At 37.7% G+C, this 15000-nt stretch overlaps 1 protein-coding gene across 6 annotated transcripts in view; it reads left to right on the plus strand.

Moving 5' to 3' along the window:
• Positions 1 to 15000, plus strand: part of LOC138024353 (mRNA export factor GLE1-like) — a 199957-nt gene that overhangs the window by 7004 nt on the left and 177953 nt on the right. For 3 of the 6 annotated variants that reach the window (XM_068871520.1, XM_068871519.1, XM_068871518.1), the window contains 2 exons: positions 1487 to 1569; positions 2722 to 3900. The exons of 1 other annotated variant lie outside the window; for it this stretch is intronic. In XM_068871520.1, the coding sequence (XP_068727621.1) occupies positions 1568 to 1569; positions 2722 to 3511 (792 nt within the window). In that variant the 5' untranslated portion in view covers positions 1487 to 1567 and the 3' untranslated portion in view covers positions 3512 to 3900. Of the gene's footprint in view, positions 1 to 1486; positions 1570 to 2721; positions 3901 to 15000 lie in introns of those variants that run through there. 2 more of the 6 variants (XM_068871522.1, XM_068871521.1) reach the window with 1 other exon arrangement.

A 15000-nucleotide genomic window follows, 5' to 3' on the forward strand; every position in this document is an offset into this window, starting at 1 on the left:
AGACAGGTAGACGACTAGGTGACCGATTCCGCGAACACCTTCGCGATGTTGAGAAGAATGACAAGGATGCATCTAAGCCAGTCGCTCGCCATTTTAATCTGCCGAACCACTCCAAAAAACACATGGCTATCTGCGGCCTTTCCCTACATCTAGGTACGACGGAAAGCCGCAAGAATCTGGAACAAAAATTCATCTTTCAAATCGGCACCCTTAATCCTCACGGTATTAACGAACGCTTTTCATTTAACTAATATATTCCTACTTTTCACGTTGCCATGTTACCACCAATAGCGTAGCTCCTATTCTACTATAAAAACTACACGTAACCCATAATCCCTCGATTCGCTCTGACGAAGGGCTAACGCTCGAAACGTCAGCTTTTAGAATCTCTGTACGGTGGTCAATTTACATTATCAACTCCGTTGATAAACCAAATTTTTGTATACTACTTCCCCACCGACGCAGCACCACAGTTTCTTTAGAAACTACCCCTTCTTCCTCTTTCCTTTGTTCTTCATGCTGGTTGTTAATTTTCTAAAATCATTAAAATTAAAGAAATGAACTTTTGTTTTTGAGGCCAAACATTTGAAACAGCACTGGAGATCGAATTCTTCTTTCATTAATTTTGTTCGCCACGTTCGCCAACTTTTATGGACCCCCTCATTTCTTCATTGCTTTGTGCTTTGCCTCGTTGGCGATTGTGGCAAAATTGTCATTTTCGCCATATTTGCCAAATTCGCCGCTTTCGCCAACTTTTATGGGCCCCCTTCACTGCTTTGTGCTTTGCCTCGTTGGCGATTGTGGCAAAATTGTCATTTTCGCCATATTTGACAAATTCGCCGCTTTCGCCAACTTTTATGGGGCCCCTATACTGCTTTGCGCTTTGCCTCGTTGGCGATTGTGGCAAAATTGTCATTTTCGCCATATTTGCCAAATTCGCCGCTTTCGCCAACTTTTATGGGGCCCCTATACTGCTTTGTGCTTTGCCGCGTTTGCGATTGTGGCAAAATTGTCATTTTCGCCATATTTGCCAAATTCGCCGCTTTCGCCAACTTTTATGGGGCCCCTATACTGCTTTGTGCTTTGCCGCGTTGGCGATTGTGGCAAAATTGTCATTTTCGCCATATTTGCCAAATACGCCGCTTTCGCCAACTTTTATGGGCCCCCTTCACTGCTTTGTGTTTTGCCTCGTTGGCGATTGTGGCAAAATTGTCATTTTCGCCATATTTGCCAAATTCGCCGCTTTGGCCAACTTTTATGGGGCCCCTATACTGCTTTGTGCTTTGCCGCGTTGACGATTGTGGCAAAATTGTCATTTTCGCCATATTTGCCAAATTCGCCAACATTTTCTCATTTTTGCCATTTTTGTTGTTGTGTGCATTTCTGGACATATCTCAGAATACCCCGCCACTCGAAGTTGTACCCCTTAAAATCTGGATACTTGGCTACGCAGTTTGTGCACGCCCTTTCTTTTTTATGTTTTTAGAACGAGAAATAGACACACTACAGGGCTACTTGGCTACCGGGATAAGCAGCTAGGGAACTGCAAGACTAATTTAACCACTATATGTAAGACAATTTGTTGGTATTAATTTTGTTATTTATTTCAACACACGGTCGCAAAAAAGAACATTATTCATCGTATTTAGCGGAATTCAAATGGAGATATATCCACAGTAGAGAAGATTTGTGAAAAGCGTTTTTAAAAGACATTAAGAAAATTTACAAACTTGAATAATTAGACAATGCGAGTAATGAAATAACGAAGTTACAGTATCCAACGAACATTCAAGACGCTTAGATTTGAATTGCATTAATTGCACGTATTGTAGGTTATACGAAACAGTTTTGATTACAGTGTATGTCGCATGTAGTAGTGAGTCTTGTTTATTTGAAGTATTTTCAAACTGCTCATGTCTTACTAATGAAGGTATATTCATGTGTTAGCGACTTTGTTTAGGCACATGAATTAGGGAGTTAGTTTCGGTTCATATATTACTGAACAAGTTACATTCATATATATGTGTTAGCGAGTTTGTTTCGGCACAGGAATTAAAGCACGAGTTAGATTAGACTTATGTTAATGTGAGAGTGTATGCAAGTTTGACTCGGGACAATGAATAAAGAACGAGTTAGATTCAGGTGTAGCGTGCTTGTTTCATCTCAAGGATTATTGTTTCGGCACATGGATTAAAGAACGAGTTACATTCATGTGTAGCATTCTTGTTTCCGCTCATGGATTATTGTTTCGGCACATTGATTAAAGAACTAGTTAGATTCATGTGTAGCGTTCTGGAGCAACTTCAGAATACCCCGCCACTCACACCCTCCTTAAATCTGCGTATACTGCTCTTGTGGCCCACAATCCACAGTCAGCTAGGAAGTCAATAGGCTGTTTTAGGAACAGGACGTGAACAGGACGCGGACGTCAGGGACAATATGAAAGAGACTGGAACCGATTATATTTCCCGCGTCTTAAATTTGGCGTCGCGTTTAGGACGTGAAATCCATCAGTTTGACGTCCTGACCAGAACGTGAACCTAAAACCTAAGTTTGTGAAAACTAGCTTTAACATTAATTATTTGTTATTCTATGAAAAACATCTAAAAGCAAATGTAAAGGCAACGAAATTCGGGTTCACAACGAATGAACTGATCTTCAACATGATGCTGTGGCATTAGTCTTGTGTTTTTGTTTACACAATTGTTTTGTTAAATTTAGGCTCACAATGAAGTGGACTGAGGAAAAAGACGTTATGGCGATGAAGGAGATTGAGGCTCAAAGAGTATTTCAATACAAATTTGGCAGTCGAGAGAGAGGAAACGTGTGGAATGTCGTGGCGCAAAACTTAAAATGTCACACTGATTTGTCTGATGGCTTGACTGAAAGGGGAGCAAGGGATAGGTATACTTTAATTTCAAGGCGTTTCAAAGCAAAGATTTCGGAGGAATTGAAAAGCAGCGGCATTGGTGGGGAGCCACAGACCGAGTATGAAATTTTACTCGAAGAACTTGTCCATTTAAGCGATGAGGCGGAGAAAAGAGCAGAAATGGATGCAAAAAGTATCAAGGATAAGGCTAACCTAGAGAAGCAGAAGGCGCTGGACATCAGAAAAAAGGCTATGGAAAAAATGGGGGAAACAAGAAAAAGATCTGCTAAAGATGTGGAGGAGGAAGAAGAGGAGTTCCAAATAAAAGAACAGAAAAAGAGGAGGAGAGGATCAGAGACCATGTTGTGGCTTGAAAAGAGGGCAGAGAAAGATGCTAAGTTCAGAGAATTACAGCTTGAAGAACAAAGAAAAGATAGAGAGATGCAGCGAGAAGAAAGAAAAGAGCAGCTGGTCCTCCAACAGAAGCAGTTGCAGATGCAGCTTGAAAATCAACAGCAGCAGCAACAACAGCAAACTATGCTGATGCAGCAAATGATAAGCATGATGCAACAACAGCAACAACAAATGCAGCTCGTGTTTTCAAAGCTGCACGACAATGAAAAAGATTCATTTCGAGTTTGAAAACATGAAGTCCATTTGTTGTTGCGTTTGTTGTTGTTCAGTACTTAAAGCTGTACAACAATAACAAAGACTCATGTTGACCTAAAGTATTGACGTATGCGTTTGCCACCGCCTGAGTGGACATTTCACTTTTTATTGTTACTGCAACAGTCTACATTTTGGAATCAAGGAACCCCCATATGCGGCAGGCAAATACATGACAGAGTAGAATACAAGCTCGACTATGTAGTGGAAACTTATCATCTTTTTAAGTTGTCTCATTGAAGTAGTTGTACTTTCACACATTCAAAGCTTGTGACTGTATGGAACAGAACTAAAGAACTGTAGCAAAAAAGCGATGTGAATTACTTTTGAAACTTTTAACTGCATTACTCAAATAAAAATTGTTTCAGAAATTGTTTTACTTAATTATTCAGCATATATATATTATAATCTCCCATCCTCCAGATCTTCATGAGTACATCTGGTAAAAAAAAAATGTATGTACATATTTAAGGGACATAATCATGTCATATCCAACAAAACACAAGATAAATAACAATTTTAAAAAAACAGTTTTAAAAGGCCCACAAAATATAAATTAATCTGTCCAATCTGTTTTTGTGAATTAAGGCTACTTAAAAAAGTGTACGGTATAGACCCTGTATGCATACAGTTACCATGCCCGTAGATCATGGTATAACGGCTCATCATATAGCTAAATAGCTTAGCCCATTGATCAAAACACCAGAATTGCATTATCCAATGATTCAATTTTTAATAAATATGTTATTGGAAATTCATTAATATGCGATTCATCTAATCACTACTACGGCACAATGGAATGTATTAAGTTCGTAATGAGTAAACTTTTTTTACCAGAAATACTCATGAAGATCGGGAGGATCGCAATCAAAATATTCAGAGACAATATTGCCATACAAGCATGTATGGGCATTTTGAAGAATTCCACAAACTAAGTAAATTTTCCCTATTGGACTGAGACCGATTTTAATCTGCTGTTTGAAATCTATGAATTTATAATAGTTTGTGATTGTTCGAAACATCCATTCTACTGCAATTCTGACTTCAGACATGCGCTCGTTAAAAATGGCCATCTGTGGGGTAAGCTGTACATTCCTAAAAGGAGCTTGTAAGTGAAGACTAATGGGGTAGGCTGGGTCACCATAAAGACTGACCATTTATCCAAGCAACTCTTTGCAAGTCCGTCAATAATCCTGATTCACACAGCATAGTGCTATCATGCCTACATCCTTCATATGGTCCATTCAAGTTTGCAATAATCCCATTGGGGAGCACAACACTTTGGAATTTTATTCCATGGGCACGGTTATGTCCATTGAAAACTATTTGTTGATTTTTTTGGGTCTTGGAACTCTTACAAAGAGTTCCATCAATAAAACCAAAACAGTCTTGGAGCGGAGCACCTCTGTTATGGATAATTTGTGCGTAATGTTCCAAAGTTCGAGGAAGAAGAAATGGTTTATTCCAAGAGTTCAAGCGATAGTTATGTGCTTCAAAGGTGAAATCCAGAACATGGTTAAAAATTAAGCACAACTCTGTTGGGTTTCGACCAAATCTGAAGACCATGTCACTATACCTACAAGGAAAGGCAGTCTTTTTAAGAGAATGCAAAGTCCTTCGATACCTGTACAGACAGTTCCTTGGGAGCAAGTAAACTTCAACTCAGGAAATCCTAAAATATGGAGCAGTAGCTCCAGGTCAGCTCTGTGAAATCGAAATTCAACTTTACACTCGGTTTCGTCCATGTCATCGAAAGAAAATCTGTCATATTTCCAGTAAGGAAACACTTCTCTTGATACATTTCTTCGTCGATAATATCGTCAAAATAAGCAAAGACAAGTGTTTCTCTGACACTTTGAAGAGACTTCGCCATGTTTGGAAACATCACTGGACGACGACGCGTCTTCTTTCCCGCGCTAAATCAAATAGATGGACGTCCCGTCGGTCTCAGTTTCCCGGGATGTAACACGGCCAAACAACGCGTCCTAGACCTCTCGCGTCCTGTTTCACTAAGTGTCGAAGTGAAGTGCTACCTACCAACTTCTCCCCTGCGTTACTTAAGCGATCATGCGGCTTGAGTCAAATCCTGAAAGTGCTTACTACGGACATAGGTATCCTAGACTGGTGCCTCACCAATCAAAAGCTACACATTTTTTTCTATAAATGTGTACACAATTGTGCAATTTTTCAGTGAAACTTTACAAATTTGTGTATTTTTTTGTGAAGAGGTGATGCATATGTTGATGCATATGTCAATGAGATCATCAACAGGAAGTTGATGATCTCATTGTTTTCAAGTCATATCATTATCATATGTGACCCTTCACGCAAAAAGGGGGCTTATCCAAATTTCACGCTATGGCTATTTCACCGTCCTGGCCGTGAAATTGTAAAAAATTATTGGAATGTGAGTGAAATTTCCCTTTCCCGCCGTGAAAAAGTTCACTGCAGTCACCGTGAAAACAGGTCGTAACGTCTGAGAAATATTTCACGCCGCGAAACAAAGTGAACTTCTTGTGTAAACATCAATCTGTTACCCTGAACATCATGCCATCATTATGTCACGCCGCCTGCAAACGTTTTACTGCAAGCATTATTAAAAGTCTTTAGGAATCGGCTATCTGTCAGCGAATCGCCAACTCAGGATTGGGTCCATTCTTTTGTTTACTTTTCTGTTTTATATTGTGGTTTCGGGAAAACAAGAGAAAACGAAATAATAGAAGAAAAAAACCTTAGATACTAAAACTTTGAACAGGAGACTATCCAAATCGATCCACAATAAGATCAGCGTTTCTTATTTCGTTTCTCTGCTAAAAAGCACGCAACTTCAGTTTGCCGGAATAGATTTTAAACGTCAAATATTTGTGAAAGAATGTCCATGGTAGTTGGATCTTTAAAGACCAGAAATTCAAAAGAATGAGCTTAGTAAGACCATAACAAAAATCAACACGTCATGTGCTGTCTGTAGTAAAAATTAGATAATCAGTTTATAGGATCAGTAAAAAAAATACATTCCCTCCCAGACGTAACTCATAAGAAACAAACACGTTTGGCACCACGGAGTCTGGCTGTGTTGGCGGAGCCAAAAAATCATTCTCTTCCCGAATAGTTTTTATTCGCTTACACAAAAGATGTAAAATTGATTGGAATAAAAACTCGCAAGCTCTAATGGAAAAGATTAGGTTATGGTGAAATTGCAACATTTTTAAAACTTAAATTGTTGTTTACTTTTAAAATGGTGTACTACTAATATATGTATACGCTTCTGGTAAGTTAGCCTCAAATAATTCGTTTGAAAAATTGCACGGCACGGCAAGAGAAATGCACTAAAGGCGGTAAGTCACTGATAATTACAAACATTAATACTCCGACAATTTCTGTAAACATTTCCATGAAAAAGACAATCCGTCCAAATAGCTGGATCTATTTCAGTCATGTCAACAAACCAGTGTAAATGTATGAAAAAGTCACCAGCAAAAAATAACCGATTTTTCAATTCTTTTGTCGCTTTCAGGGGGTAGAATTTACTACAAGGTCTTTAGAAATTTCTTTACAATGTGACATTTTCCAGGCGTGAATATTCAGGAATGAAAATTCTTCTTCTTCTTGGCGTTGATCAGCTTTCACAGATTTCTCGTACCCTGCGATCAGGCATTCTTTTTGTCCTGAGTGCCAGTAGATTATTACCATGGTGTGACTGATTTCTGAACAATCTGATCAATTTCACGCCGTGAATATTATTTTCACTCCCAATTTCACAGCATGAAATTCTACCCTTATTTCACGCCGTGAATATTATTAGCTTCACTCCCAATTTCACGGCGTGAAATTTTACCCTTAATTTCACGGCATGATTAGTTTCACCCCAAGAGTGAAAATTGAATTTCACGGCGTGAAAATTGAAATTCACGCTCCGTGACCGTGAATTTCAGTGAAACCCATAAGCCCCCTTTTTGCGTGAAGGGTCAAATATGACAGTCGTATGATTTGTCAACCAATCACAACTTTTATTGTTTCTCAAATGAATTTTATTTTCAACTTGGTTCCGTTTTGGAAGCGACTTTGGAAGATACCATTGGATTAACAACTGAACTTTTTAGGCATAAAATATTACTTTTTCTAATATATATAAATGACTTGCAACAAAGATCTACATGATGAAATAAAACTAACAGAAATTAAATGCTCATTATGCGGACAGCAAGTAAACCAGTCTGATTTAGCCACTCCTGAAGCTTCTTGTGGTAATCAAGATTTAAATGAAGTTGATTATAGCATCTTTATGTGGATCATGCAGTCAAACTCATAAGGAGACATTTGCTCAAGAATGGGTTGATTTTCATGAAAACAGATATAGAATTCACAAAAACTCAATCTACATAAGGAAATACCATGTTCAGAATGTATTATCAGACGTAGCACTCAAAAACAAATTGCCAATATCAAGAGTTATAGGAAACCGTAGCATAATGTGAGACAAGAAGAAAACTGTGTTGCGCAAAGTTTGAAGATAAATAAACTAGTCAAAATTGTTCGTTATTGCGCAAAAAATATGTAAATTGCAATACGTTTCGAGACTGCTGCCTCTTCATCAGTGGATAAAAAGCAACAGTAGTAGATAAGGGCAAGGTGGTGCTGTTTTTTTAAGAGACAGATAGCGCACTCATGTGGAACAAAATTCGCGTAGAAAATAGGCATCGCGTGTGGACAGATCCCAACTTCGCGTGGAAGATGGGCATTGCGTGAGCGAGGAAGGGGCCCCCAGGTAGATCTGGTGATGAGGGAGGGTTTCAAGATGGCGCCCGGGGCTCACCGCCGAGTAGATCTGGTGACGAGTGCGAGGGAATTGTATAATTTATATTTTGTTGTTGTTGCGTTTCGGGAGAAAAGAAGGGGCGCCTGATCATAATCGTAGAAGTTGATTTTTATCACATATTTATTGCATTCAAGTCCCCGTCTTAAATGTGGTATAACTTTATGTGGTAAAAACTTTATTTGCACTACAATTGTGACACCATAGAAGACAAACAGGATAAAAAAATTATAAGCTTCCGTGTTATCCTTTAATAGATCGCGCATTTCACAATACTCTCTATCTGTTGCCGTAGCCGTGAAAAGCATTTCACACTCACCACAATGTAGAGAACTGTATTCCGTTATCTCTCTATAGCATGTCGGGCATGTGATAACAACCATAAACAACAACAAAAATTTTTTTCTCGTTTTACGACCCTGCCATTAATAAAAAAGATTTTGTGAATATGCATCTGTCTCTTGTATTATCGACAACTAGTAATTAAATACACAAAAACAATTTTTTCACAGACTTACACTTGTTACACCATAGAAAATGTTTGGGTGGTTTAAGAAAAAACACATTTAACAGTAAAAAATAGTCTGTAGTAGAAAAGGGTGAAAAACAATTACTGCATATATACAACGGTACATCAAAAAAAAAAAGAAATCATAAAATAAAAATTCTGGTATTAATAGAAAACGTTTTGTTGTTGTTGTGGTTGTTGTTGGAAAAGGGAGGGTCAACGGGTGTAAATTCACAATGAAAAAAGAGAAACCTGGTTTTTAATACATTTTTTTATTTAAAAGGGGTTTAATGCTTAAAATTACAAACATGTTTGTTCGATAATAAAAAATTACATTTTTTATCGGTTCTATATTTACGACATGAAAAAATAATCAGATTACACCTTTATGAAACATCGCTCAGCCTTAGTAAAACGTAAAAACTTACTTAAGGATGTACAGCTATGACACCATAAGAATTAAGTAGGTTCTACAAATTAAATTTTTTTTTTCTTTTTATTGCCGTTCAATGACATCAGACAGTAATATTGCATTAGTACAAGGACAAAATTGAAAACAATCACACAAATATTTTTGATGCTTCTCATCAAAACGAGTACATTTAAAAAATTCACAGCTACTACATTCGTTCAAACGATCTTGACATAAATTCGAGTCGCCGAGTGTCTTGTGATATTCACACATCCAACACAAAGCATCTATTTAAAAATAAATTTATTATTATTTAGAGTAGTTATGAAAACGTATACTCTGTTACATCTACATCGCTTGTCTATAGGTTAAAAAAAATATTTTAAAATATTTTAGTTTTATGACATTTGAAACAAGTTATTTTATTAGTTGGATATATAGAAACATCGAGATGTTCTAAAAGATGATTATATAAATAGAGGATATTACATGGCCACGCGGGGATACCAATTTTATCTTTGAGTGCTGCAAGTATCTCTCACGAGTGAGCGAAGCGAAGGAGTGAGAGTTACTTTCAGCACGATGAGATAAAATTCGTATCCCCAAGCGGCCATGTAATGTTCTGTTTATTATATAGATATTGATGAAATGTCTAGATTTAAAACAACTTGCTTTATTGAGTTTCGAAATGATGAAAAAGTGGTCACCAACCGCTAAAACGTGCATGTTGTGTAACATGAAACAATATATGAAAGTTATGAAAAACAAAGCATGATAATGTCAAATTTTGCAATAAAAATGTTAATGTAGTAGAGAAGAATTATAATGAAGCACAAAAGTATGTTACAATGATGAGAAAGCTCGCGTTTTATTGGCTAATCGTGTTGGTTACCATGACAACACCTATATCCTCACAGGTGAAAGATAAAAATGATATGTTCACTTCGCGCGGTGAAGATATGATTTTTTAGTAAAAGGAGAAATCCTGGGATTTCATCAATATCTATATAATAAATCTAGTTTCTGAATGAAAATCTTATTTGAACAACAAAAAGGACATTCTAAAAAAAATTAATTAAATTAATAATTATAATAATAATCACCACATCTTAAATATTCAGTAACCATCGCCATTTATTTTGTTTAAAACAAAAACAGAATGGCTTTCCAGGGTCAAATTTTTATTTTGCAATTTGTTGTTTCATTAACAATACTTCATTCTGCAAAAACATCCAATCTATCTTTCAATATGTGAAATGCTTGTCTACACAAGGTAAGATTAGATAATAAAAAAATAAAATAAATTATTTTTTAAATCACCTATATAACGAAATTCAACTAATTGACAGTCATTTCTACACGATAAACAACAAAAGAAGACACCAAATAAATCATATTGAGTTGGTTCTAAACAAAAGAAACAAGTTCCCCATTCTAAAATAAAAATAAATTATTTTTTATCAATCGCATCACCAATGTTTAACACAAGCTCAAAAATTTCTTTTAGTTTGTTATCCATGGATTGTATTTGCGTTTCGAATAAACGTTGTCCCATCAATAAAGTGCTGAATCAATAAGTGAATGTTTATATCAGATTCATCGAGTCCTATGCAGTAAATTTAAAAAAAAGAAAGACATTGATCGTAAATTATTTGATTATCTTTTTTGGGACAATGAAGTAAAACCAGACCAGCCTTGGTTAGTTTTTTGATTTTGATTTAAATCGGTTTTTTTTTGCCAATTGTTCCTCTAGTTTGCGTTGATACCCTCAGTGAAAAGTCTTATTTTGTTTGACATAAGCTTGTCTTTTTTAGCGGACGAGTTTTATGTGATCCCTAGTCAAATCTTTTCCATAATTTCCTTGCACATCTGCCACTAAACCAAAATTACATTTAGTGCCACAGTCTTTTTTCACGTACCAACCACATTCGAAAAAGAAATGGCCGTGTAACAACATATGTTTTGTGGCATAGGGATCATTGGCTCTTTTTTCAGAGTTTTTTATGTGTTTATATTTATATTCCACCAAACTCGCTTCAACACCGTGTTCCACTTGGGTATTTTTTCATTTTTACACGGTTAAAAACGATCTAATACATGCATGGCTAACTTGGCTAACGTCGACCAATATTTGCCGGTCGTGTTACACCACGGCAATTTGCATTTGCCGGAACACCGCACATTAAGATTTTTTTCGTCGTTACGTTATGAAGTAGATATGGCAGTACTACAAAGAGGACAGGGAACTTCTTTAATTGTCTCACCAAGTCGTATCCGCAGTAGCAGCGCTGGTAGAAGCTTCTGCAGCTTCTGCAGCTTCTTTTATTTTTGCTAGTTTTTCAAGATCTGTCAGTCCACCGTACAAACTACTATTACTACTAATTTTCTGTGGTTTAGATGATAACAAGTACTGGTGTCTTTCGCTATTTAAAATTTTTGGATACCACCCGTGAACCGTGATGCTTCATCATCGCCTTCATCTAAATATTTATCTAGTACTGAGAAATTTAGTTAATCGTTCGGCTCTAGAAAATAATTTTAAAAAAAATAAACAATAATCACCGCACACGGTGCTAAAATCTTGTTGATAATCTTTTGCGTTATGACGACACCAGCGTAAACTGCTCCATAACATCTGATGGCAATCCACGGCCGATGACTGTACGAATCGAAAAATAAACAATGTTCTCTCCCGGGCCTTTTTACCACGGCAACCCAGTGTTGGCCCCGTTTTGAGATGGGGTCTGTATTCAAGATGATAGCCCAGGTGGATTGCATGTCTTTCACTAGACCATTTAGATCTAATTTATCGCCACCAAATACTCCTCTAAAATATCTAGAAATATCTTCGTCTGCTAAACACGCTCTTCTCAATTGTATTGTATCGTGCATGATTTGTTTTCTTTTTTTTTGTTGTTCACTCGCCCAATAGATCACCTTCGTTATTATAACACTTGTGGTATTGCTCTTAAATGGCGGCCGTGAGCTGACGTTGAAGTCCACTCCAATTGTTATTGACCGATTTGTGACACGTGAATATTTCGGGCTCTAACCAGAATATGACGACTCGCAATTTTGAAACCACTGCATCACTCCACACGGTGATCTCTATCTGAGAGTCCAACTTATTTATGTGGTGCATTCCACCGATTGCATTTGGGTTCAGTATTATCCAGGCCCATTTTTGACCGTCTGCAAGTTTTTGCCAGTCTTGAATGCAGCTGTTGTGATGCAAGGGATTACCTTCCTTAGCCCAAAAGTCACACTGCATTTCCCATAATTTTCTATTCACGGCCGCATTATCATGCCAATCCATCGGTCCTTTCTTAAAGATGGGCTGTCCACCGATGGTTATCTGAAATTTGACAATTCCATTTCGCGAAAATAGAATTTTCTCTCTTCCTAAATAACCATTGCCGCGTAAATCGTCGTCCAACACAAACGCTATTCCAAATTAATCTGGCATGTTATTTTGCAATTTAGTCATTTCTGGAACTCTGATGCCCACACTGTTCGGATCATTCGTGGTGTTGAAAGTCCTACTCGCCTCCACTATAACCATGTGATCTGTTTCGTAATCAGTGGGAGGTTGATCGAAATAAGCATTTTTGGTTTTCTTAAAATCCTTCTCGGGCAGCCTGAGATAGAGCACTATCAATCTCGTCTTGGTGCGATCTATTCTATAGCGAATGTCATCTGCAGACATTTTAGTACCTTGACCTTCTGCATGCGCCTCCTTGGCTATCTAAAAATGACCCAGCTTATCTAGGTTGTATTTAACCCTCACAAACGGGTGCATTACCAGGGCTGCACCGGGTAAGGGTTGCGTTCGCAGCGGAAAAGGCATTTTACCTCCTGTCGAAGTATTCGTCGCTTCGTCAGCCAGATCCATGGCAGATCTTGCAGAATCCCACTCCACTTCCGAGTGATCCACACTCACGTTCAATTTTTCGTTTTCCACAGTTCGCGACTTGCCCAAGAGAGAACCAGCCATGTTGTGCAATAAACCACTCCTATTGTATGTTTTATGTATGTATTTTTTATCCTGTTTTTCTGCCCACTGATAGTTTAACATGTACATCAATTTCACGCGTAGTCGATACAGAAACGTCGTGGCGTTTAACTCTTTCTGGTCTGAAAAAGGCACCTGAATACTCGAAATCATGTATTTGTTTGCCAGTAAAGAAAGTTTCACGAACTTTTGACCATCTTTAGCCGTCCTAGGATGATTAACAAAAATCCACCCAACGGTTTTAGTGCGAGAATCCACTTCTTTTCGATGAATGGATATCCACGTTTCCAACGTCCACGTCGACGGATTCGTCACATATTTGCCCTGTGGTCTTAAGTTGAAATGATATCGGCCCACCGTGAAATCACTTTCATTCACGTCGGGTCTAATTCTTTCTTCGTAATGATCGTCTAACGTATCAAACATAAATTGTTCTTGAGTATGTTCCAGCTGTTCTTTGACCATGATCGTATCAGTGTATTTGCCCACTTTTATGGCACCTTCGCCGTCTTGTTCCTCGGCTTTTTGCTTTCTACGTTCTTCCTCCTTAATATTTAATAAATCCTGTAAACGTTCGGCTGCAGTTTCTCCACCCACATTACCTACCGTGAGAGCCATCACTCTGATAATAATTTATTTAATGCTAATTCAAATTCTCTTTCTTTATCGCTTTCACTCCATGCTAGATTATCGTCCTTGTAATCTCCATATTCGTCGTCACGCAGACGTTTGTTACTCGCGCGTTCTTCTAGATTTGAAGTCGTCTCCACTGCGGGTCGATTTAAACACGATTTTTGTTTTACAGTGTTTGTAGATCTGTTAGTATTATCGCCACCACCAGTCACGCGTCGCAAAAGAGGATTCGATTTTAACATGTCTTTTAATATTTGTAATTCCTCGATGGCTCTTTCGTCTTGCATCTGTTGTTCCACGCGTTCTAGCACTTCCAACATTCGATTTTGTCTTCGTTGTTGACCTAGATTTTGTATGTACTTCGTGCTCTCCGATCCTTTCTGTTGTTGTTGATTCGGATTTATTCCCGTCACCAGAGAAGTCAGGAGTTGTACGCATCGACCCGTTTCCTGTTGTGTCTGTTTGACACTATCCAAGATGTCTTTGTTTTTGTAGATAATCCAATAGATCCGAATGTTTATTTTTTTCTTCTTTCGAAGACGAAACTCCATCTTTGGAGGACATCTTATTTTCACCGATCAAACCTATTAATTCTTCTTCGTTCATCTAAAAACCGGGAAATTCCATTCACCAAATCTTGTCTCTTTCTTACCTCTCGCAATTTTTATCCTCTCGTCGATGCGCTGCCAACTGTTCTCTCAATCGAGAATGAGAATCGCTGAGTGGTTTTTGCTTTTAGACTACCATCTCGAGATTCGGTTCGGGCGTAGATCTTTCGGTTTGATCTCTCGTGAATGACTTATCGTTACTATTTTTTGATGTTCTTCTTGCATGTTCCTTCCACGAATCGGCATCGAAATACCATTTAATGATTTGACTAAAGGCATTTTTTGTGATAAAATATTTAAATTCGCTATATTTCTCGCAATCTTTGAACAACCTGATCACTACACGCGGTGATCTCTGTGTGAGAGTCCGATTTATCTAGGTGGTGCATTCCACCGTTTCCGTTTTCTGTATTGAGTATTATCCAAGCCCATTTTTGATCGTCTGCAAGTTTTTGCCTATCTTGAATGTAAATATTGTG

The sequence above is a fragment of the Montipora capricornis genome, chromosome 11, assembly GCF_036669925.1.
Source record: "Montipora capricornis isolate CH-2021 chromosome 11, ASM3666992v2, whole genome shotgun sequence".
Classification (NCBI taxonomy): domain Eukaryota; kingdom Metazoa; phylum Cnidaria; class Anthozoa; order Scleractinia; family Acroporidae; genus Montipora; species Montipora capricornis.